We start from the raw sequence: 25,650 nt of genomic DNA on the forward strand, positions 1-25,650 counted from the left end.
TCCAAACATTTATTATGATTATTTTAGGCAGTACATTTGTTAACGATTCACACATTCTTCATTTGCTGCAGTTTTTCTCTCAGCTTCACATTTAAAAACAGTCATGTGATCACATTTGAATCCAGCAGTGAGACGTGTAAGGCCGCTGTGAGTATGAAGAGACAGGTCCTGTTACTACAGCGAGTACACAGACAGGTAACTGCCTGACACTGAGCTGCTGTAGCTTCTCGACTTTGTGAGCAGTGAACCTTCAGCACATGCTTGACTGTCCCCACGTCATCACAGACACTAAACTAACCGCTGACGTCTGACTTATATCACTGACGGCCACAGATGCTCAAGTTTCCCGCCATTTTTACAGACAGTGAACTAACCACAGAAGCTGGACTCTGAACCAACTGCAGACATTTCTCATGTCCTCCCACATCTTTGTGACACGAGCCTTCAAGTGCTTCTGGAAATTATTTTTGTGAAGAGCTTTTAAAGTCACTTAACTTTGGTAATTTTGAGACTCAATGATTGAACAGAAATCAATGCTAGATCATTTATCAGTAAAATGATTGTTAGTTGTTTAACACTGAGATAAGCGGCTTAACTTAGTTCTGTCTTTCAGCCTGTTGAAAACGTCAGAGATTTGGCAACATGTCACCATGACGACAGGTTAACTACCAGCTCCTGGATTGCTGTGTGGCGGACAATCCCGCTCCTCCCTGTGAGACACAGGCTGAAGATTGTAGCTTTGACATTTCAGTGCTGAAAAACAACTTCGTCCTCGAGGCAGCATGAATTTCATGACAATCAGGCTTTGGTATTTTTAGTGTCCAGGTGGAAATTCAGTTCAAAGGAGAAGTCAGGAATATCCTTCAATGTAAGCTGTAGTTTGTTTTGGGTGTCGACATGTTTATCCTTATGCTTAAGCTAATCCTCTCACATCAGTTGAATCGTCAGAGGCTCAGATCTGACCGATCAGACTCCTCTCTCTCTCCAGAGGTTTGTTGGTTTTCTTCACCAAGCGTCCCTGTTGCATCAGAAGGTGCTCTGCAGCAGACAGTGGCAGCCGCAGCCGGCCGGACACTCGTCCTGCCGGCGGAACCAGTCCATCATGTGACTCGTGTGTCCCCCGTGCCCACAGCTCAGGCAGAAGTTGGAGGAGCCGCGTACGGCCACGTGACAGATGGCACACTGGAAGGTGAGGCGCTTGCAGACGGCACACTGAGTGCCACGAGCCTGACTGCGACAGTGACAGCAGTACACACCGAACTCTGAGAGAGACGACAGGGAGAGCAGGGTGAGCATCAGCAGTGGTTAGTGGTTTAACATTAAACATTAAACAGGAGTGAATTTCTGGAGATGAACGTACCGATGCCTTTGTGAGGTTCAGGAGGGCAGGAGGCGAACTTGAGCACGTCGGATCTTTTGTCCCTCAGACCCCAGCGGTACAAGATTTCCCCGTAACACTTCTTGAAGTCATCAAACTGCAGCATGTTGGCCGGGTCCAGCAGCCTGCAGGGGGAAAGATGTGTTAAAAAAACATGTCTCACTAGCATTTCCACTAGCCTCCTTAAAGCTGAAGATTCGTCTCATCTACGTCACCTCTTGTTCATGTCGTGCTGCTCCCGCTCTCGTTCCCGTGGATCCGTGTAACCCTGGGGTCCATAGCGATAGTCGTCAGGGGAGGACTCCCCCCAGGGGTTGGCGTGCTCAGAGTCTTTACCTTTAAACAACAACAAAACATCAGATCTAAACATCCTGTTGAATTTAAAACACATTAAACAGTGATGTAGTACAGCAGCTGGCCTGTGGGTGGTGCTGTGGAGTCTCACCTGTGTTCCAGGTGGTGGTCGTGATGGAGTCAGAGGTGCTGGAGCACGAGCCTGAGGTGACGGAGCTGGACGTGTAGCTGGGCTGAGACATTATAGCATTACTTTATTATGACATCACTTCCTGCAGCTGGAACATGTTTTTATTTATAGTAACAAAACTTTTTTTATACTTCAGGCTGAGAGATCCAGCTCAAAGTGTGAAGGTGCAGTTTTAATTTAAATGTTATTTGTCTCAGGAGAGCATAAAAACTTGAACTTTTATTATTTTCAGGAATCTCAGTTTAATAAACGTTCCTTCTTCTTCTGTCCGACCAACAGTCCATAGATACATTAAATAAATGAAGCTAATGGAGGACTTACGTATCGCGAGTGGTGTGGGGGGAACATGGAGGAGCGTGATGGATGATGTCCGTACAGAGAGTAACTGTCTGCAGGTGCAGCCTGAGCTCTGAACACGCTGCACAGCATGGCCAGAGTCTGAACGTCGCTCATCTGACTGTAGTGATCCAAGCTGGTCGGTTTGACACACAAACACACGCAGCGTTTAGTTCAGCTCTGAAAACCCTAAAATCATCGAACTTTCATTTTATTCAGTAGTTTCCGTCGCACGTGGAACCTCAGGTTGTTTCTCTCTCTGCTCTTTCTCTACACCCTGTGACATGAAGCTTCAGCTCTGATAAAACTGTGACTGGATGACTGAAAAACACTCACAGAGTCTCGAGTAGTTGGCGTCCAAACGGGTGTCTGGCCCAGGGGGTCTCTGTGTCCGGGTCGGAGTCTGGACTGAGGTCCTGATTGGTTGCTGCAGATGCCAGGGCCCACACCTGCACACACACACACACACACACACACACACACACACGAACAAAAACACTGAGTAATGGTCACACTGGTAAACAAACACACAACAGAGAACAGATTTCAGCCCAAGCACTTAATTTGTGTTCAGTGCAATGCAGTGCACTTTGAGTACACCTCAAGAGACACATAGTAAATGTCAGGACATATATATATTACATTTAGCAGAACTCACTTATCATTCCACTGTCGCCTGTTTGCTCAAGTATTTTAACATTTGACAAAACCAAATGTTTGCATTTATAGTTTTCAGATCTAAAGATTGCGACTAGATTGTAGAAGATTTGATAAGTTTGAGAGTGTTTGATAAAAACAGGTGATGCAGTGGATGAAGCGTGATGAGAGATGAACTCGAGACAGTTGACATAGCGCCGCCATCAGGAGACCTCCCTTAACGTGAGAAGAGGGAAAAGAGCAATCCTTACCTTTGCCACGTCTCTGCGTCCGACTGTGAGCGCAGCCGCTGCGTTCTTCTGACACGTTTCCTGAATGTCGTTCATGTTCAGACTGAGCAGGACAGAAAACACGCAATCACAACACACGCATTTAATTCTGTACAAACACAAAGGACGACAATATATAGATTCCATTAAGCTGTGTGAAGTGTAAGCTTTCAGTGAGATGATGGTGTAACTTAAATATGGAAAGATTTTTTTTATTTTAATTTTAATGGGAGGAACAGAGTTTGTATTAAAGGGACATATCACCCCAAATAAGAAAACAACACTTTCAACAGGGACTATTTCTTTAGAACAAAGATCAAAGTGAGTTTGTTGACACTAAGCTTTGGGCATTTTTCACATTGATGGCGTCCTTGTTTACAGGGCCTAAGCAGATAAAATCGAATCCCCATTTTATCTCCATTTTTTGTGGAGTTACTGCAAATAAAAAGTACGCATCACTAGATACAGCATGTTAAAAAAAGATGAAGAATGTTAGTTTGGTGATCTGAACTTTTCATTTCAGTGTGTAAGTTACAATTTCTCTACTGTTCTCACATGTAGCTCTCTCCCAGAGCCTTGTGGACGGGCAGCAGACACGAGATCTCCTGGATGATGACCTTCCCGGCCAGTTTGATGGGACGATTGCCGTAATCCGTCCCCTCTCGCTTCGTCTTAAACCGGCGGGATTTCTGACAGACAGATGAACAGACAGACAGACAGACAGAAGGAGGAGGGAGACGGCAGGCCCAGAGGAGACATAAAGCACCACTTGATTAAAAGTGGTCTGGATGACAAATTACTGTTTAAGACTGTTCACACTGCGAGACACTGACTGGTTGTTCTTTTATGGTAAATACTTTGATCAGGCACATTCTGTTGCAGCCTGTTACACAAGCCGAAACCAGGAGGCTCCATCCACTCCTTACATACAGTCTACGACCCCACAGGGACCACATGTATCTTTCCATCATGTGTCATCATTCACACAAAATCAAACAACAGTTGTGACTGTCCTTAGAGGAGGAATATTATGAGAAATGTGTAACTTTGAGGAGATTTTATACAGGTAATACAGTTGTTTATATATAATGTATGTATGTATGTATGTGGCCCAAAGATGAATGAAATCAAGACAGGGCCCAGCTGCCCAAAATAATTAATGTAGATCAGAATTATTTTTTGCTGTCCAGGATCAGATCATGCATCTTACTTTGGTCCTGGCTTTTCAAAATAAAAGAGGATTGGATCAACCTGATCCAGATGCAGTCAACCAAAGATTACCAAAGCTGGATTACCAGTGCTTTGAATGGGACTACACACTACATACTTTGTCCACAAGGGGCGCCAAAGTCCACACACAATTTAAGTTCCTCACAGTTGCTTTAAATTGAATATTTTTGTTTAATATTGACGCTATTTGCTAGATTATTTTGTTACAACCCTGATGTGTACTGTATCTACCGTATCACTGAAGCAACACAGCAAACAAGTGCAAAATATAAACAACATTTTGTTCCTGAAATCGAGCCTGAATCCGGCCCTCCGCTCAGATCAGGATACTCCTGATTTTTTTGGATCCAAGTTATCCCAATCCTACTCAAGAGAACACTGAAGGTCTTATCTGGATAAAAACCCAAACTGGATCACATGATCTAAGTCGATTGCTTTTGAACAACACATAGCGATACCGATAGCTGCATTCTGATCATGTGACTTTTGAACAACTGGACCAAGGAGATATGATCGGCTGCCGCCTGGAGGTTTACACCTGACCACTAAATCAATGACAGGTTACATCAAACTACTGGAGGGTTGAACAGCAGTGAACCTTTAGAGGGTCGACTTGTCAGCACTGTGTCTCGCAGTGTGAACACACTGTTAGTTTTCAGTTCATTAACAAACTCATGTGAAGCCTGAAAAGCCTCAAAAATGGTATAAAATTATTTATTTTAAAGGCACAGACGTAGAAACAAACCTGTTGTTAAAAGTTAGTGAGCATTAAAAGCTTCACACTCAGTTGAAGCGCAGACAGGAGTTAGACAGTGCGGTTATTAGTTCTGAATCTGAATTTTGCTGACGTTGTCACTGCTGCTAGTTTTTAACCACACAGGATAAAGGAAGATAAACTAGCAGTAACTTATCATTCTAGTGAGCCCTGCTAAACGCTGCAGAGCTGACGCCTTCAGTGACCTGCTGGAGATGGTTGGAAATGATCGGCTCACCACAACACTTTGATCTTGGTTAGCATAGCTTAGCATAAACACTGGAAGGAGGCGTAAATAATAAGCTGTTTTTGACACACCTGCATCAAAATTCATTTTCAGGACACTCAATGTTATTCCACCTTGTAAGTGCCACAGCTCTCAGGATGTTAGCCAATCAGTGACATGCAAAAGAACGATGTAAAAATGCACAGGGAGAAAGTCGGAGGTGAGCAGGAACAATGGACGGAGAGAAGAAAAAAAGGAGGGATGGATGGTTTGATGGAAGGACAGAGCTCAATACCGGCCAATCATGGAGGGTTTGGACAGACCAGCGGCGGGAGGCAGAGATTGGCTTCTGATTGGAGGAGAATAGGAAGGAGGCGGGGCCCACAGCAGCATGGGGGCAGGTGATTGGCCGGAGAAAAACAAGGTAAGAAAAATACGGGAAAAACAAAACCAAACAGAAGCCCATCAGGGAGACAGCCAGTGAGAGACGGGATGCTGACAACGTTTGACAAAGAGTCACAACAAGACACAAGCGAGGTCGCCAGGTGTGTCCCTGCTGCGACCTCATTGGCTGCTGAATTGTCTAAACAGAAAGAGCTCGCAGCACTCCACATTCCCAGTCCCCCTGAACTACCCACAGGCTCATGTTTTTGCTGGGAATGTGGACGTGAAGGCGATGGAGCTTCACTTAGGACACAGTGAGGGTGATGTAATGACTAGTGTGTTTATTTTACTCTTTCTGTATGGAAGATAATTCATGTCAGAAATACAGACGGACACCAAGACCAGGTGGAGAGTGACAGATAACGGATTAAGAGGAAGAGCTGCTTTCGTGTCCGGTGAACTTGCTATGGAATGAAAAATAATTTACTGTTCATCTTGAGCTTATCAATCAGTCAAACAGTTTTTTCTTTAATTAACCTTCATGGAGACGTCTCATTAAATGCAGAGAGATGGTTAATGAGGCGAACACTCAAACTGACAAAAACCTGTTTGTGCCTGTTATTTTGGACAGACGTCAACAAAACCAACAGCTCAAAACGTGTGTGTGTGAGTCGGTTTTTATGAATGTGCGTGTGTGTGTGTGTGCGTCTCTCACCCGTTCTTTGTAGTAGAAGGAGGAGATGGAGACGGTGTCTTTGTCTGAGCGAGTCGGGCTCCCGCTGTACAACCGCAGAGTGCTCTGAGACTCTGAACGCATCTTCATCGGCGTCAACACTCCGCTGTGATAGGCTGACAGTGCTGACAGGGACCTAAACACACACACACACACACACACACACACACACACACACACACACACACACACACACACACACACACACACACACACACACACACACACAAACAGGTCCAGGGTTTAGCCTTTCCCAGCACAAATCTGAACTGGCTGATGGAAACCAAAGCAATTGGTTTATTAAATATTACTGACTATTGTTGCAATTATTTGTCTATTAGTTTTTTCTGTGTGACGTTTTTTCTGGACTATCACATGATTTCACTCCGTTGAAACAGTTTTTCCGCTCCATGTCAGCGCCATCTCTAACCTCTTCTTCTGTAACTTTCTGAATCTGACACTCTGACATCACAGGAAACCTCAAGCTGTGATTGGCCAGCTGTGTGGAGGTTTCAACTTGTCTCTCTCAGCTGTTATTTCTCATAGAACTACAGCTGAGGTCAACACTGTTAATAACTTCAGGGGAGAGCTGTCTGATAATTTTATTATCCCCCCTCTCTCTGTTTTCACCACATCCTCCAGTGTCTGAACAACTATAAAATCTTTTCAGGGTTCAAACGCTCGAACACAACTTGTACAAACTTATCGAGCATAAACTTACATACAAAACAAGGGTGTTCTGTGTATTTCCAGAAGTTATTACTTCCTGTAGTTTTCAAATTAAAGGCATATCAGTGGTATGTTCATAAACAAGTTATTTTTTTAAGATTCATTTTATCTCTATAAGTTTATAGCAGGGTGTCAGGCTGGAAATGGAAAAGAGAAAGATATAACAGGTCGTATTATACAGAACAACACTATTGTTAATGATTTCTGGGACTCTCTTTATAAACACCTGAGCGTGTTTTTACCTGGGAGTGGGCTCAGTTGGAGGGACTGAGCGGTGCATTGTGATTGGTCGTGTAAAGTAAACAAGACAGCCGGTGCCACAGAATCGAGCGCCTGAGGTCCGAGGGAACGGGATGTTGGCGTCCTGAAAAAAAAAAAAAAGATTATTTCCTAAACAGACAGAACGACGGAGCTACAACTTCCACCAACTCCTCCTCATGTTGTGATGTCCTGTTGGTGTATGTCTGTGTGTGGGACTCGGGGTGGATGTTCCTGCTGTAGGAGAGTCAACATGTTTGTTACCTGATAGGAGCCGTACGTGTTGGTGACTCGGGGGAACGCCTGCAGGGCCGGGGTGACGGGGTTAGACAGGACGAAGGGGCCAGGGGCCGGACCGTCCTCCTGCGTCTGAGAGAGCAGAGACATGATGAGGACAGTTTCCTCGCAGGTGCAAAACCTACATGCTCGTCGTTGGCTGTTCTCTTTTTAGTGTGTTCAAATGCAACTTCTTTGCCCTGACACAGGTCACACAACAGCCTTCGTCAATGCTAGTTTTTCTCAAAAAAAAAGTTACGTCACTTTTTTGTTTTAAAGTCGAGGTGAAATGAAAAATGTCATTTTAATCCTTTTCGATCACATCCCCGGTAATATTGTGCATCTATTTGACAATAGGCCAAAAGAAATACAGAAAATCCATTTCCTCGTCATCTTATATCAAAATTCGATAATTTTTTCTTCCAGTAAAACTAAATTTCACACGTGCTTACATAAGCTAGCACCAAACAATTTCAACCAATCAATCTGCAACATTTAGCCTCTGACATGTGTCAGAGAGAGGTTGTATCGTCTCTTTCGCTTGGTGAGAAGGAAAGAAGAGGGAGCAGCTGAGGGAGGAAGAGAAGGAGGCAGAGGAGCGAATAACCCACCATGTCCGACTCCAGACAGGACACCAGCTGTCGGACACACGGCTCCAGACAGTTCTGGTTCCTCTTCACCTTCTGCAGAGACGTGTCGGTCAGAATCTGAACACAGAGAGAAAAACAAAGAGAACTATGAGCAACATTAACTCTCAACATTATTCTTTATTTATTTTCAAAATGAAAAACTGGAACATTTAAATGTTAAAATGAGAAGTAAAAAGTACCTTCTGTATTTTGATCTTCATGACGGAGGAGATGGTTGTCGGGGAGACGAACTGGAAGGTGGGCGCGGCGTTGTTTGGATACTGAGCGGGAAACTTGACGACCAGGTGAACCTGATGGCTGCCGAAGTGAGCCGACACCACGCAGCTGCGGTTCACTGCGTCCATCTGCAAAGACAACTCTCTTAGTTTGATGTCACTTCCTGATTTCGACCCACAGAGATACAGATATGGACTCAAATTACATTAGTTGAGTTGAATACAGTTTTATATTATATTATATATATATTATAATCTGTCTTAAATCTTAAATCCTAGTTTTTAAGAACATCAAGCTGCAAAGTTCAAAGTTAGGATACATTTTTACCTCCACGTTGACGTTTCTGATCTGCAGGTTGACCAGAGAGAACTCCTGCTGCAGAGTCTGAGGGAGACCTGAACCCACCGCCGAGTCCTGACGACCTCCAGAGTCCGGATCTGAGAGGCAAAAGGTGGAGGGGGGACAGGTGAGACTCAGTGCAGGAGGAGAAACATGACTTACTATGTTTGATTTTATTCATCACGCTGGCAGAATCTGTTGGATGGTCAGACCTAAAATGCTTTAATGTTCTTTGGATGATCAGCTGTAGAGATTTTAGTATATTGTGTGGAAAAGTTTGTTTTTGTTCACTCTGCAGTATTTTTAATGATGGGGAGATGAAACCTTATAACACTTTAAAGCTCCTGGGCTTCTATCTCAGCAAACACAGTCACATCTGGAAGCTTGACTTCCACTTCTCGCTAATATTAATGATTTTACTCTCATGTGTGAGCGATAAAAGTCCTGCATGTCCATCCGTATTCCTCCGCTTATCTGGGGTCAGGTCGCGGTCGCAGCAGGCTAAGCAAGTTAGCCCAGACGTCCCTCTCCCTAGAAACATTTTCCAGCTCCTCCTGGGGGATCCCGAGGCGTTCCCAGGCCAGACGGGATATACAGTATAATCCCTCCAATGAGCTCTGGGTCTGCCCCGGGGTCTCCTCGACAGGGAGGCGCCCAGGAGGCGAAGGAGGAGCCTGCATGTTATGTAATAAAGTTATCTGTGTTCTGTGTTCCCTATATTCTGCGTTATGTAAATTTTATAGTGCAAGATGTTGCAGAAAAATGACCTTCTTTGCAAAAAATAACTGTCATATAAAATTTAATTTTACTGCCTATCTGGAGTCGTTGGTAAGAGTGATCCTGGTGGCTCCTGTTTCTGAACCGTATGGCTAATGTTGATGTCAGTCACAAGACATTCTTACTTTGATACAAGCTTGTATTAAAATAACGTCCTCAACAGGAGTGAAACAACCTTCAGAGCTTTGGTCACACAAATGTGTAACTTAATGTCATCTTAACACTTTTCTCACCCTGCAGGTTGTCAGCGGCGGGGCCAAAGCCGTGCTGACTCTCAGGCTCCTGATTCGACAGAGACTTCTCCGACTCCACGTTGAGAGACATCCCCTCCATCAGGTCCTCCACGTCACTGACACACAGCTACACAACAACAACAACAACAACACACAGACATGAGGGTGAATCAGAGGCAGGAGAACAACAGTCATCTCTCTGAGGCTGCACACCGACCTTCTGCAGCTGAGGATCCACCCGCCAGATCCTCAGAGTCTGGTCTCTGGACCAGGTGACCAGCTGGTAATCCTTTGAGCCTATGAAATCCACAAACAACATGTAAACACTGTAAACAACATGGCAACCACATGGACTGTTGCGGATCCATGTTTAGCCTAGCCTAAATCTGCTGGAATGAATCAAAGGTTTCGCGGGATGTGTTTAAATCTCAGCCTCTGATTGGTCACCTTCTTTCTGCGGCCTCCACTGGAACTCGAGCACCACGTCGTCGTGTCCGACGAAGGCGTGGACGGGGTTGTTGAGGTCGAGCGCGCTCCACAGTAACAGACTGTTCTCTCTCCTCAGCTGAGGAACCATGACTGTGACCAGACCGTTGGAGAACGGCTGACACACACACACAAACACACACACACACACACATACAGACAGGAAACACTTTTTAAATATTATTTATCAGGTATTTTCATGCATATTTAAAAGTAAAGCATTAGAAAGGAATCTGTGTATCATTTGTTCATTGAACATTCAGTTTAAACTTCCTGTGAGGACCTTTCGGCTTGTGTAGATTTTGGCGCCCCCTGTTGACAAAGCTGCACCTCTGATCTCTTTGCTGATTTTGTCGTGTTCATGCTTTAGTGGTGATTTTTAACAAAAAATCTCATCCTGCTTTTTTTAACAGTCACATGTATCACTCACTTTAAATGTCTGCCCTGGAAAATGTAAACAAAGGCAGCGTGCAGTTAATCCCTTTGTCTGACACCTACCCCAAACCCCCCCGATCTGACCTTTGATACTCACCGTGTACCTGGCCTTCCACACTGGAACCTGGCAGGACAGGATGTTCAGATACTTCCTGGGTTGCCGGTAATCCCAGAACTAAACACACACACACACAGAAAGGGGGAAAATACACAAGTAATTTTACATCGACGTAAACGTTGTTTATGGCATCTTACTGGAGCAATGATAGCCGAGGTTTAATAATAGCCGGATTCCTCTTTAAACTGTGTCAAAGAAATTGTTTTTTTTCTTAAATCTACGACGTACTATGAACACAACCTTTTCCTTTTTGCTGAACGTCTTCTCTTCACTCCATGTTTTTTTTCACTCATTTAAACCTTGATTACCGGACATTAAAAACAGTGTCAGCGTTGTCTTTGTATTTCTCACCCTCACTGAGTTGTCCTGGCTCGAGGTCGCGAAGATGAACTCGTTGTCTGGATGCCAGTCGAGGCCGTGGATCTTTGACAGGTGAGCCGCCACGTACTCCACCGCCGTGTTCGGCTTCTGCTCAGAGAGAACCAGGCAGACACTTACAACACACACACTTACAGCTCACTGAGAAGCTCAGGTAACACATCTGTCTTCTGCTTACTCTTTTATCCCAGATCCGGACGTCCCCATCATGACTGGACGCCAGCAGGTACTGATTCTTTCTGTTCCACTTCACCTGAGACGCTCCAGCTGGAAACAAGACAGACGGAGTGACAGGATGGACACAGGTGTGAAAACCCTCCTGATTTATACTCTTTCACTACAATCGTCATGTTTGTGGTATATTTGTTATCATTATTTTTCCAAGTCAGTTTTGCGAAAAGGTGAGAAAAAAAGAAAACACTGCTGCTGGGGATCTCAAAGGTGAAAAAGAATTGACAGGAAGATGGTAAAAGAAATCATTTCCAGGCATTTAACTGGGTGGTTTAAAATAAAGGGTCTCAATAAAAATGCATGTATCTAAAACATAAACCAACACATACTGGTACATCAACATGTCCATTTGATTTTTGCCATATTATTTCCTCAAACATCAGTTTTTAGATTAATTTCGCTCCTCCCAGACAGCTGTGAACTTCAGTTCATGTCCACAAAATCTTCATCAAAGCTTATCCATCACCACTGTTGCTGAGAGCAGGAACTGTTACTTCCTAATGGTGCATTCAAGGACACTCCAACGTCAGTTCGGCTGCTGAAAAGCCTCAAACTAACGAGCCCTGTTTGACAGAAACTCAAAGCAGACATACACTGATATGTTGCACTTCTTTATGATTCTCTTTGATGATGTGTTCAAATAAACTCTGAATTTTGATATTTAAATCTAATCTGCAAAAATATTTTAAAATATTGTCCCTTGGCTAAAAGGATCAGCACAAAATAATATTGTTACTTTGATTAAACTGTAAAGCTGCCTGTGAAGGATTGTTTCTCAGTTTCAAGTCGATTTTTATAGGAATTAACTGAAACCAGAAGAAAAAAAAAAGTACCCTCAAAACTGATTAACAGGAATAAAAACTAGACACATCAATGCTCACCGACAGCAGACAGCGCCACAGTGGGTTTCCGTGTGTCTCTGTGGAGTCAAACACAGAAACCATGAGAAGAGTTTGGATGTAAAAGTGAAGAAAAACATTGTTCTGATTTTGTAAATTAGCCCAAATAACAACATGACTGTAAAAAGCTCAAGAACATCGACTACATGGACCTTAAAGTGAGATGTTTTGTCTTAACTTCTATTTTAACGCTGAGCTGACAGAATGAGCCACTGATGTTTCCTCTCACCTGGTGTCCCAGATGTAGATGTAGGTGTCCACTGAGCTGGTTACCAGTAACTCGGGTTCAAACCAGGACCAGTTCAGATCACTGAGGACATGAACACATCACAGAGAGGACATGAACACATCACAGAGCAGACATGAACACATCACAGAAGGGACATGAACACATCACAGAAGAGACATGAACACATCACAGAGCGGACATGAACACATCACAGAGCAGACATGAACACATCACAGAAGGGACATGAACACATCACAGAGAGGACATGAACGCACCACAGAGTCCATGAACACATCACAGAGAAAATTTGCAGAGAATCCATGAACACATCACACAAAGAAACCATGAACACGTCACACAAAGGGTCCTTGAATGCACCACATAGACTCGTCTGTTATTACCTGATGACCCGGGTGTGAGCCTGCAGGGAGGTGTGGACTTCTCCACAGCCTTCTCTCCACGAGTACAGATCCACACGCTGGTTACTCTGCAGACGACACAAACTCTCAGTGATGCGGTTGTTTTTTGTTTTTATTTCAGGACCAGATTTCCATAAATATATTTTGTCCGTTATTAATAAGCAGAACTCACCGAGGCAGCGAAGACGTGAGACTCTGCCCTGTGCGGATTCCACTGGACCGTCCCCACGTCCCATTTACTCTGACGGCCAATCTTCCTCGGAGGTTCAGACGGAGCCTCCAGGTTCACCAGGTAGAGGAAGCGTCTCCTGGAAACATGTAAAACAAGTGATGAACGTTTCTCCTGATTGAGTTCAGTGGGTCTTTATTGTCTGTATAGGTCTGAATGTTTTTTGCTGACCTGCACTACTTCCACTTTAAACTGAGATATTTAAATCTCTGTTTATTTCCCCACAGTAAAAAAACAGGTGTAGTGAACTCACCCAGACAGAACGGCATGTGAGCCCAGGCAGTCCACTGACATGGCGGTGGCCTGAAAACACAGAAGAAGAAGATGGTGATGGTTAATCTGAAAGTCACAGATGTCTTAATTGCCTAATAATAAAGACATCCTTGATCCTTGATCCTTAAAGTATAGGGACCGACCAATCCTGGAATTTTGATATTAATACGGATGACTGACAGCTTAAGAAATCTGACTATGATTTAGTGTTGGATATTTGTTTTTAACATCTAAATACGGATCTTTTCAATGGGGTTACTTAATGAAAGCGATCCACATCGGTGGTGTTTTGGTGTTTACTATGTTAAAATTAATTCCTTTAGATTAATCAGTTTATATCTTTTTGTTATTTTAAAAACTGAATCTGGCCGAGGAGAAACGAGATGCACCAAGTAACTCAGGAATAATGTTAAATTCTTTTAAACTCAACAACTAAATAAGATGTTCGAGATGCTTTTATTTAGAATTTGATGTTAGTTTTCTTTTACATTTATTTATGTGACTAAAAATACATCTATTTGCTTCAGTGAACATTATGTGCCAAAGGGTATATTCTGCCTAATTTATATTTTGCATTATATGTATTGTTTTTTATATATTTTTTTGCATTGTTATTGTCTATTTTTTCTATCTTGTTCTATTTAAGCCTTTTAATTATTATTATTATTTTTATGTTTTACTTACTTTATTCTAGTTCTGCTATAATTGTTCTGCACCAAAACACCAAAACAAATTCCTTGTATGTGTAAACCTACTTGGCTATAAACCCAGATTCTGATTCTATGTTTCATTTATATAAATAATGCCAAAATTTACACTTCGGTTTGTTAAACAGCATAATTAAAAAGTATTTATATTTCAAAATGTATTTGAAAGTTTACAGTTAATATTTATAAGGTTACCGATGATTGATGCATGATGATACGTAATCTAACGAGATTTTTCATTTGTTTCTAAATTTGAAAAAAAAAAAAAAAATAATAATAATAATAATAATAATAATATGTGACTTAATAACTTATTCACGAAATCGTTCATCTGCAACTTTGAATAAACTCGTTTATGTCATTTAGGCTGTTTAATTCTCTGCTTTCAGGTTTCTCAAGTTTTTTTTGTCTAATTAAATATATAAATCGATTTTACAGTCTTGTTTGCCTGACAAAACCCAAACATGTGGACTCTACGATGAAAAACACAACATGGAAAAGACGGATAGATGAAGAATAGAATGATTTTTAACGAGAAATTTGTATTGTTTTGTTGTATCACTTATTTTTATGTTGCTGGCTTAATCGATTAATTGAGTAGTAATTTAACTCGGAATTTCGGGGGTAGATACTGTGGACTTACAAACCCTTTAAGGCTGCATTAAACTTGATTATCTCGGCTATTTGCACCATGTAAAGAGTGTAAAATTAAGTTTGAGGTGTGGACTTGGACTGTGTGTTTATTTTCCTGACGCTGTTGACTGATTTTTTTTATTTTTTATTTAAGCTCTCCTCCACCTGTTCACGTGTCCACCTGAGCTGTCACTGACTTTGTTCACACCCGAGTTTCGGAGAGAAATACCTGAGCATCGCGAAACTCAACCACCACATTCTCACTGCTCCAGCGGGCCGCCATCTTCCTCCGTCTTCTACCGTCAACAAAACGTCACGTGACTGTAATGTGACATGACGGTACGTTCATGATCTCAAACAAAATCGGAAAAGAAGCTCAATGAGATTATTCCTGAAAATACCCGAAATTCCCCAATGTCGATATCTAAAATGTCGTTCTCATGAAGACCTTAAAATGTATTTAACTTTAATTTTTTAAGTATATGTGAATTAAACACATGAAATAAACAAAAATATGACATAGAAAGGCGTGAATAAACTAATTTAATGTAACGTAATATGAATGAAGCACAAACTATGTGAATGAATACAACAGAAATATCAAATATTTTCAACATTAAAATTAAAGATTGCTATAATTACTTAATCCAATCATCTTTAAATGTTTTTAAAGGGTAGTTTTCACATTTCTGACCTGACCGAAGCATCATTGTGTTCTTTCACGAGACTGTTTCGCGTCTTCTGATTGGTCGCTCCACATGCTAGACACAGATCCAAGATGGCACCTACCCTGGTGGAGCATGTTGTTGCAGACGCAGGAGCATTTTTAAAGAAAGCACCTCTCCAGGTGAGAATGTATTGATATTTTAAGCCTTAATACGCTCTAAGTAACAATAAATAACATACATTTAGTTTGTAGCCCTCAGAGATGTTTGTTAATTATTCTATAGAGAGACTGAAGCTAACTGTCGGGAGGCCCACAGCTTCGCACACAGGCAGCTAGCCTGTACCTAAAGATACACAAGCGTAACACAAAATAAAATATTTGTGTTATTAAGAGACATAGATCCTTTTCTTATATGCACTTCCTTATTTGCATTTTTGTTAGTAATTTTTTCTCTTCATCAACCGTGAGCTGTTTTGCGCTTTAAAACGCCATCAGCTAAAAAATATTATATATATATATATATTTATATAATATTTTTATATAACATATAAAAATATATTTATAACAATATATTCCTTGAATGCATATATATTTATGCATTCAAGGAATTAATTATATATATATATCTTTTCTGAAAGTGTTACTCTTTGAGGCTAAATTATTTACAGCATTGGTGAATTGTTTATACACCAAATAAGAGAATATTTCTCCATGAGTCCACATGTCAAGTATAAAATATACAGCATTTTTCTGATTAAGTGATGACACTTTTTTTTCTGCCAACTCAGAGACACGCGTGAAGCTCCATCCCTGATCCTGACAATAGTTTTCTTAAACTTTGTTATGTTCGTTTGTGTTGCAGGATATTGGTAAGAATATCTACACCCTGAAAGATGTGGTGGAAGAAATCAGAGACAAACCCACCAGGAGGAGTCTGGCCTTCTTGCCGTACCAGCTGAACTTTAAAGAACCACACCCTGAACACATCAGACTGGGTAAGTTACACTAAACCTTGAGAGCATCAGTGGGGGAGGGGTTTGATAGTATGCAACAAATATAAATAAATATGTATCCTTAAAATCCTTTAGATTTTTGATTGATGCCACATAACGTGTTGGATTCCTGTTCGGAAATAGTCTAAGTAGTTTTGTGTCTCTCGTCTCAGTGACCGAGTTCTCCAAGAAGACTGGAGACTACCCGAGTCTGTCAGCCACCGACATCAAAGTCCTGGCTCTGACCTACCAGCTGGAGCTGGAGCTCGTCGGCTCCCAACACCTGAAAAAAGAGCCCGAGGTCAAGGTACCTAGAAGAATATCATTTTGTCCTCTTCTTCTGTTTAATGGCACAAACTGGAGAATTAGCTGCACATGCTTATACAGACTGTTTGTGAACCTTATTCAGCTTATTGATTGTGTGTATTTTCATCACAACATGTTAACTTGTTCTATTTCAGGTGAACATTCAGAGCACACAGCGCCACCCAGAGACTCCGGTTAATGTTGCAGGATTTCACTTCCCATCCAAGGTAAACAGAGGCTTGTTAGTTCATCGTCCTCGTGTAATAATCAGTGAAATGAAGAACGTGTCTAGCTGTGAATAAAACTTAAACGATGTGTTTTATTTTTGATCTCCTTCAGAAGCCTGTTGACAGTTTGAACGTCCTGAAGACACAAACAGAGAAAAGGACGGAGACGTCAGACGCTGCTGACAGTGACAAGTTTGACAGCTTTAACTTCTGGAGAGCGCCGCTGCCGTCCGTCGACAGCGACCTGCTGGACTTACTGGTGAGTGTTCACGTGGACAAAACAAGAAGTTATTTACACTGCTTCCATCAGGTCGCAGACACAAGACTCTGGCCTGTTAAAGGACACGCTATGGCAGGAATTTTGTACCCTCCACCGTAGCATCTTTAAACAACACCACCTGGTAACTGAAGGGAGGGAAAGTGTTGTTATGTCGTTTGTTATGTTATGTTCCTTTTGTACGTGGTTTCTATATAGTCTATGTGTGTAAGAGGCACTGTACAGACTGTGGCAACAAGTTTCCTGGAAAGGACAATAAAGCATCTAATCTAATTAACGAGCACATGGAGGCTCCGCATTTGGATTCCATCAGGAGAACACGTCAGAGGCCTTTTTTTCCGATGTGGACTTAAGTGCTTGTTTCCACAAATGGAAACAGAGTTTGAAGTTTCTTCCTGTGCTGGAGAATGTGTGTAAATGTAGAAGTAGTTTGATTAACACGATTCCAAAGTCCACGGCTTAACTTTAAATTCACAACCTTAAATTCCAGCCTGTAAGACCCGTCAACAACGTTCTTGCTCTGAAATTGTAAGTCGTCCAAAAGCTTCAGAGAAATGAATGTTTATTTTAAAAAGGGGAAATAATTTCTTTAGGATGAAACTCAGTTCTTGTAAGTGTGCTGATGTCCTGCCGCCAATTTATCAACAGCTGAATCAAGCAAAATAAATAGGGACTTTTTTGATCATTGATTAAAACCACAAAACTAACTAAGCTTTTCAGTTGTAAGGATACGACTTTAAATTCAATATTTTTTGGTTTCTGGATACTAAGTTTGAGCTTTAGGAAACTTGTCGGACAGTAAAATGATCATAGAAATCAGGGTTGGTTGCAGATGTGTTGCTGCACGCAGTCTCAACAACACATCTGGAACCAGAAACATCAAGTTTCACACATACCAGGTTACTAAAGTTCATGTGAACACATTTGATGTCCTGGTAAACCTGCAGTTTGTCTCGTATCTTTCAGGATCCGGTGGATGTTTTGAATTCAAAGAACAAACAGAAAGAGACACAGACACAGAAGGACACACAGACAGAGACACAGGCGTCCTCTGACAGCGATCAGTTCAACAGTTTCCACTTCTGGAGAGAGCCGCTGCCGACCCTCGACGACAGCCTGCTGGATTTACTGGTGAGTTTAAGAAACGGCGAGAGGGACTGGCTGTGTTTCTGTTGTTCACGGTGGTGATGTTTCTTTGCTTTTGTGTTGCTTTGTTTGCAGAAAGTGGACGGCGTCTCCACATCAGAGAGCGGTTTGGAAGTGTCGAAAGAAGAGCAAGAGGACCAATCAGACGACGAGGACAAAGAGAACGAGCCTGAAGACGAAGAGGAGGAGGAAGAGGATGAGGAGGATGACGGAGGTGGTTGGATCACTCCCAGTAACATCAACCAGGTGAAGCTGGACTCAGGTGATTGGACGGCTCCTGCTGATGTCAAAGTTGGATGTCTGACCACCGACTTCGCCATGCAGGTAACAAAGGCCTCATACCTGTCTGTGATGTCACCTGGAAACGCTCGCTGTGATTTCTGTCGATAAACTGATCGATTTATTCATCTGTTGTTTCATCTTTAATCTGTTGTCTTGCAGAACGTTCTCATTCAGATCGGACTTCACGTTCTCTCTGTCAACGGGATGCTGATCAAACAGGCCAGGAACTACATCCTGAGGTGTCACGCCTGCTTCAAGTGAGTCGTTTCTCATCAGTCACAGCAGCCTCATTCAGTAAACCTTAACTTCTGATTAGTTTCAGACTAGTAGCTTTATCAGGAAGGTAACAACGGTTACACCTGGAAATCAGTGGCTGTAAATATTAACATTTCATCTGTACATAACAACTAGTTTGTGAGTTAGAGTGATGATGAATCCCCGCTTTGTAAACACTGTTCATCTTTTATTTCAGGACGACGAGCAACATGAACAAAGTGTTCTGTCCTCACTGTGGAAACAAAACTCTGAAGAAGCTGGCGGTGACGGTCAACGAGGACGGCAACAAGCAGATGCATTTCTCCAAAAACCCCAAAGTGCTGAACCCCAAAGGGCTGAGGGTGAGACGCATTAATCAGTCCAATCTGTACCTGAAGTTTAACCCCAACAGCTTCAATCATGGCTGCTAAGTTATTATTTATCTGACCGATACTTATCTCTATGTTAGATTCTATATTGAAATATAGAATCTGTAGGCAGAGGCGTGGATTTCTAGTACGGGAAGTGTTCTGGTTTCTATTTGTAGTAGGCTTGTAGTCCGAGTCGTATTGACCAATCACGTATCGGCAGGCTGCGGAGTATGCAAGAACAACGTGCCGTAATGGCATCCCGGCTCCCTTCAGTGTCATCTGATGATGATTTAGCTTCTTATTAAGCTCTATAAACAGACATCAACTTGAGACAAATTCCCATGACACTGTGTCACGAAAGCCATTCAGCGTTTAGATTTAGAACCAAGAGATGACGGCGTTTATTTTGCAGACGTATCTGGAGGGAGAATTTACCTTCACTTTGATCTGAACACACGGTCGCTTCTCGAGCTGCTAACTGGACTGTAAACAATGCAGCGCACGGAGAAGGAAGTCTTGGCTGGAAGTTCTTATCGCTAAACGCTGGCCAAACCAGAATGCCCAACATGTTCACTGTTGTCAGCAGAGGATATCTGGTCGTCAGATGATCTCTGTGGTTCTGAGATTTGACTAAAGCTAATTTTTAATGTTGGGCTAAACATTACATAACTGCATTCGTGAGTAAGAGACGTTGTAGCTTTACTGACCCCTGTATGTTTTGTGTTTCAGCACTCGCTGCCTCTGCCTCAGGGAGGAAAACACGGAAACAACCCCCAGCTGGTGGAGGACCAGCGCTTCCCCCAGCAGAGACTCTCCCGCAAAGCGCGTCAGAAGACAGACGTCTTCAACCCGGACTACATGGCCGGATCTTCACCTTTCTGCGATAACGACATCTACAGCCGAGCGGCCAACCTACACATCAGAGACAGCCAGTGTGGGGGGGGCAGGAGGCGAGCCAACCCCAACGCCACCCACAAGAAGTTTGTCAAAAAGAAGTGAAGAGCTGGAGACATGTGGACACGTGAAGCACAACATCATTGGACTTATTTAACATTAAATTAAAGGACCGTGCAGGACGTTTATCATGTTTGAGTGTTTTAGTCCTTTAGAAACAAAACCAGCTTTTCCCTCAACTTTCATGTTAGATCTGACTCCTCATTGTAATGTATCTGTTCTAAACCCAAATAAATTTTAAACTTCATCTGCTGCAAAATCAATCACTGACATGTATCTTCAGATTAAGTCTTTAATGGTTGAATCACTTTATTAAAATGTATCATTTGAATGCATAGACACATTTATGATTCTTAGATCATCTCTGAATTCAACATAAGACAGACTTCAGGCACCCGAAGTCCCCCATAATAAGGTTTATCAAGTTAAAAGGATTGTGTGAGGCCTGTGACATGAACTACTGTGTCCCTGCATGCAACACTGGGATTACAACTCCTAGCTTGAAATTATTAGAGTAAGAAAACCTGTCAAAAGCAGAAGTTAGAGAAGCAGTAGCCACTTGATAAATATGTAGTGCCACAATAAATCTGTGAATAATAAAGAGCAATAAATACCCGGAGCTGTACGATATGACAAACAGGATCACAATAGAGACCGAAAAGCCCATTTGTGGACGCAGATCAAACGGACACTAAATGTTGCTGTTAAGTGTTGTGCTTTTATCGCCCTGTGTGTTGTAAACTTGTTGTCAACTCTGTAGTAAGTTAAACTTATTGTTGTCATGGAAACAAACGACGCAGTGTTTTTTCTTTCACCGACAAGCGCTTCATCTCAGAACTCCCCAGCTCCCTGCTGCCAGAAAAAGGTGCTGTGTGGACACAGGGCCTTAAAGAATAATACTCACTGGATGACCCGCCCAAAGCTGCTTGATTGACAGCTTGGCCCTTTAAGGAATAGCAAAAGCAATCAGGATAAAATAAGGAAAATGTATGATAAATAAAAATAAATAGTTTAGAGCAGAAATGCTTATTTTATATCAAAGAAATTGAATAATTTCCGATTTATATTAATTCATCTTTTTATATATGTTTTTTACAGATGTATTCTTTTGTATGGCTCTCCTGTCACTCCAGAGATTCAGTCCTCTGCCACTCAGGATGCATTCAGGTGCAAAATTGAGCATAGGACATCAGCAATTTGGCCAACAAGTGAAGAATTTAAGAAGGTAGCAAAAAGTGGGTTGTAAATACAGATGGTTAGTTTGTTTGTGACATTTCTCTACTTTAAATACTTAAACAAATTATTCTTAAATATTTAACTGAATTTACATTTTTAAAAGCAGGACTTTTAGTAAAGTCCCCACAGTGTATTTTTACTTTGTGCTTTACTGCAGGAAAGGATCTAAACAGTTCCTCCTTATTCTCAACACTATTCAGAAAAAGTTTTAAATATGGTCAGTGTTTCCACATCAACACAGACACGTTTATAATTCAGGGCTGCTGAGATTTGATCCATGTTATTTATTTTGTCATCCTGAACCTTGAAATAAGAGTTGGGCCAGCTAAAGACAGAAGTGTGAGCTTGGATATTATTTATTACAAACACAAAGAAGATCCAGTTCCCAGAGTCCAAAATAATTCTTCAAACACCTTCAGACCAAACACCCAAAGATATTCCTCACACTGGAGAAATAAGTCATTAAATCATCCATCCATCAATTATCTATACTGCTCAACGAGTTCAGGGTCGGCGGGGGGCTGGAGCCTATCCCAGCTGTCATTGGATGGGAGGTGGGGTTACACCTTTGACGAATCACCAGTCAATCACGGGGCTGACACATAGAGACAGAGAAACATTCACTGTCACACTCACACCTGCCTGTCTTTGTAGTGTAGGAGGAAGCCAGAGCACCAGAAGAGAACCCACACATTCGAACCAGAAACCTTCCAGCTGTGAGGCGACAGCAAACAAGAAATCATCTCCAGCTCATGATTTCATCACTCCAAAGAAAACTCTTCTTCTTGTTCCTCAGACTTCGGCTCCGTCAATTCAGACTCAAAGTCTCCGAGGTCGAGCCGGGTTGGTGCTGGGTCGGGAGTTTCTGCCTCCACTGTGAGGTCAGGATCTGTGACTGTTTCTGTTAGTTGTGTGTTAAACGACAGGCTGCCCAATTCTGCGCTGATATCGACATCAGGTATCGGTGGAGCTGGATCTGGGAACGTTTCTCTCTGAGGAAGCACAAAGTCAAGAGGCTCCAGGACCACAGGGAGGTCGATGCTGCCCAGACTGCCGTACTTGTGCAGCTGAGTCACAGGAACACCTGCAGAAACACAAACAATGATTTGTTATATAAATTACATTTTTAAAGAAAAATACAAATGTAGAAGAAGGAAGAAGTCCTCACCCAGAATGAGAGCCACCTGAGCCGGAGGAAACAGGACCTGCAGACAGCGGTTGAGGAACGGCAGCAGATCTTCAGCGTACGCACAGCAGAACTGAACAAACAGCTCCTTCTCTCTGCTACTGAAGGCCGACTCCTCCGCCCGGTGAAACACCAGAATCTGACGGGTCACCTGACAGGAAACAAGACAAACAGGACTGAAGACGGACTGAATCCAGATGTCCAGACAGACCTCACATGCAGACTTATGAATGGTCATCTTCCAAATCCACAATTTATCGAGTCAGCCCCAAACAGACTTTCAGTTTATTTCATGTGAACAGCTGCTTACCAGCTTTAGTGCATCTTCTAGACATTTGGTGACATCCTGCGCCAGTCCCATGGGGCAGCAGAGCCGCAGGTCGTTGAAGGCGGTGAGGATGTTGTTTAGGAAGCAGGCCAGCGGCTGAAAGTCCAGCAGGGACATGGGGGGCTGCAGGGTGCCAGGCTGGATACTGGGGGCCACGGGGGGGATGGTCCCTCCCAGCACAGAGGGCAGAGAGATGAGCGTGTACAAGTTCATGTCCTCCTGGAACTTCTCCACTGCCTCCTGCACGGCGCTGCGGAAAGTTTCCGCTGCCACCCGCTGGAACATGGGCGCCAGCTGCCCACGGAAGTCCGCCCCCACCCTGCTGAAGGACAGGCCGAAATACATGCACTGGCCCAGCAGTGAGTCCAGGCGGCCCCCCACCCCCCGCTGCAGGTCCCTGTCTAGAGTCTCCAAGAACTCAGCCACCTTCTGCACCACCCAGCCATGGAAGATAGCCGCCTCATTCACTGCCACGTGCCCACCTGCAGGAGGCAGCAGAGGGTCCTCGTCGGAGAAGATGGCTCTGTACTGAGTGATGATGTCGAACAGGTGGACTCTGCAGGCCTCAATGGTTTTGGTGATGTGGAAGTAGGGGTCGTCTTCAGGTATGGCAGTGAGGATAGAGTTCAGCCAGGTGCCCCGAGCCTGCAGGAACTTCACCCGAAGCTCGGCCTCCGTGAACACGTCCATCCTGCGCAGGTAACCAATGACACGCAGGCAGACAGGAAGCTGCGAGTTGCTGCGCAGCTGCTGCAAAAGCTGGTTGAGCATCAGCTGAGTCGACTGACGCACCTCGCGCACGATACCCTGAAAACACCAGATGTCAGTAAGGATTAGTTGTAAGATTAACATCAGTATTGAGAACAGTTGTATTTTGTTTTCCTGAATAGTCAACATTTAAAAAGTAAACATGTACCATTTAAGAATAACTGAACCCTGTCTAGAATAGTTGAAACACACTGAAGGTGAGAGCTTCAAAAGTCTTATTTTGCATCTTAAACACAACACACCTTTAGGTTGACTAAACTCACCTGAATGACCGGCAGTGACGAGTGCTTCTTCTCCAGCCTCTTCACATATGCTGCCAGCTCCAGAGCCTCCTCGTAGTATCCGTTGCGGACGCAGGTGTCCATGAGCTGAGGGATCTCCAGGATCTCCAGGATTTCAGTGTGACGGTTCAACGTGAGGCTGTTCATTCGACGACTGGCCCCGATGTCCTCCGCCTCCTTCATGAACCCTCTGAACACAAACAAGCAGACAAATAGTATGCGTGAACAACACTGAATGACCCCAAGTAACATGTATTTAGCTTGAAGCCCCCACTGTCTCGACCCATTCCATTTTCTGTCTTGGTAGATATAAAAGAACATTATATAAAATATTACTGTATGTCTTTTTAAGAGCGTTAAAGTTCGTACATGTCATTGACCTGCCAATATGCATATTATTTTAATTTAAATTTATATCTAAAGAAATAGATGAGATAGATGATGTTGCCCTCTATTCATGACTCATGACCCTTTCTCACTCCGCGGAACAGACCTGCATCGCTCCCCGAAGCTTGGCAGCTTGTCAAGCAGCCGAGACACGCTGCTCTCCACTCGGCCGAAGTCTCGGTAGATGTGCTCGGTGCAGTCGGCGGTGCGGATGAAGGTCTGATAGTTGGCGAAAGCCAGCTCCCGGGTCTGCTGCAGGATCTGAGCCCGCTCCTCCGCCAGCCGCTCCGGCTCCCGACTCAGCTTCTCCACCCCGAAGGAACTCAGCTCGGACAGGTAGGTCGTGAAGTCCGGGTTGTCCCTCCAGCTGTCCGGGAAGCTGTCTTTAAAGATTGACGCCAAAATACTCTCATCCTCCACGTCTACCGCCGCCATGTTGGACAGCTCCTATTCCAATTTAAACTGATGCTGTATCGCTGCTGCTGGTGGTTTGTCAGTGGCTCCTACTCGTATAAACCAATTCAAAATAAGAAGGTCAATGCATAAACTGTGTTAGAAAAGTTAGTTCTGTTCTGGATAAGCATACAAGCCGGACGGCCAGTGTTGACAACTGTTTCCTGGTTCTTCTTCTTCTCTCGTTTTTGGCAGATTACAATAATTGACTTTGGATTACGTACCGCCACCTACTGTGATTATGTAGAAATGCGTTTTATACTAAATTCTGAGAAAATAAATACTTGTAAATAAATAAATATAGCAGGAAAATAGTGGTGTTGAACTTTAATAGCACAAAATTAATCTGACAGCATGAATTACTATTTTTTTCCGATTTCTGTTCGTTGGATCCACCGTGAATATTCATTCCTCAGTAATAATAATCTAATTATATAAAACATTACGGTTAAATGGGGCATTCTTCTGCCTAAAGAGTATTTTAAATTTTAATAAGGTAACAAAATTGCATATTTATTGTTCAACGGGTTGTTAATAAAGTTGTATTAAAAAAGTCAATTTGACGTCA

At 42.9% G+C, this 25,650-nt stretch overlaps 3 protein-coding genes across 4 annotated transcripts; 1 reads left to right on the forward strand and 2 right to left on the reverse strand.

Moving 5' to 3' along the window:
• Positions 1-9: 9 nt before the first annotated feature.
• On the reverse strand, positions 10-15,255 carry wdr59 (WD repeat domain 59). The gene is made up of 26 exons (XM_069657908.1): positions 15,196-15,255; positions 13,607-13,656; positions 13,297-13,432; positions 13,107-13,192; positions 12,706-12,786; positions 12,459-12,496; positions 11,525-11,613; positions 11,320-11,436; positions 10,948-11,025; positions 10,377-10,533; positions 10,147-10,226; positions 9,930-10,056; positions 8,908-9,017; positions 8,544-8,708; positions 8,326-8,421; positions 7,703-7,807; positions 7,423-7,544; positions 6,434-6,587; positions 3,680-3,813; positions 3,107-3,188; positions 2,535-2,647; positions 2,184-2,334; positions 1,824-1,905; positions 1,594-1,714; positions 1,361-1,503; positions 10-1,262 (listed from the first exon to the last, which is right to left on the reverse strand). Exons 1-26 carry the CDS (start codon positions 15,247-15,249, stop codon positions 1,027-1,029), a joined length of 2,907 nt encoding a protein of 968 aa, XP_069514009.1. The 5' UTR covers positions 15,250-15,255; the 3' UTR covers positions 10-1,026.
• Positions 15,256-15,738: 483 nt separating this feature from the next.
• On the forward strand, positions 15,739-20,690 carry nob1 (NIN1 (RPN12) binding protein 1 homolog). Of its 2 annotated transcripts, none has more exons than XM_069662680.1 (10): positions 15,739-15,813; positions 16,496-16,628; positions 16,799-16,932; positions 17,087-17,158; positions 17,271-17,417; positions 18,402-18,566; positions 18,657-18,905; positions 19,023-19,120; positions 19,336-19,480; positions 20,219-20,690. In XM_069662680.1, exons 1-10 carry the CDS (start codon positions 15,745-15,747, stop codon positions 20,486-20,488), a joined length of 1,482 nt encoding a protein of 493 aa, XP_069518781.1. In that variant the 5' UTR covers positions 15,739-15,744; the 3' UTR covers positions 20,489-20,690. The 2 variants fall into 2 exon arrangements, with proteins under 2 accessions (XP_069518781.1, XP_069518790.1); XM_069662689.1 differs by having other exon boundaries at positions 17,274-17,417.
• A 1,133-nt stretch (positions 20,691-21,823) lies between these two features.
• Positions 21,824-25,228, reverse strand: cog8 (component of oligomeric golgi complex 8). The gene is made up of 5 exons (XM_069662668.1): positions 24,736-25,228; positions 24,225-24,432; positions 23,176-24,000; positions 22,848-23,016; positions 21,824-22,763 (listed from the first exon to the last, which is right to left on the reverse strand). Exons 1-5 carry the CDS (start codon positions 25,062-25,064, stop codon positions 22,441-22,443), a joined length of 1,854 nt encoding a protein of 617 aa, XP_069518769.1. The 5' UTR covers positions 25,065-25,228; the 3' UTR covers positions 21,824-22,440.
• Between the last annotated feature and the right edge of the window lie 422 nt (positions 25,229-25,650).

This window comes from Semicossyphus pulcher, unplaced genomic scaffold (genome assembly GCF_022749685.1).
Source record: "Semicossyphus pulcher isolate SPU_LCO1_2020_fin unplaced genomic scaffold, fSemPul1.0.p SCAF_1, whole genome shotgun sequence".
Taxonomy (NCBI): domain Eukaryota; kingdom Metazoa; phylum Chordata; class Actinopteri; order Labriformes; family Labridae; genus Semicossyphus; species Semicossyphus pulcher.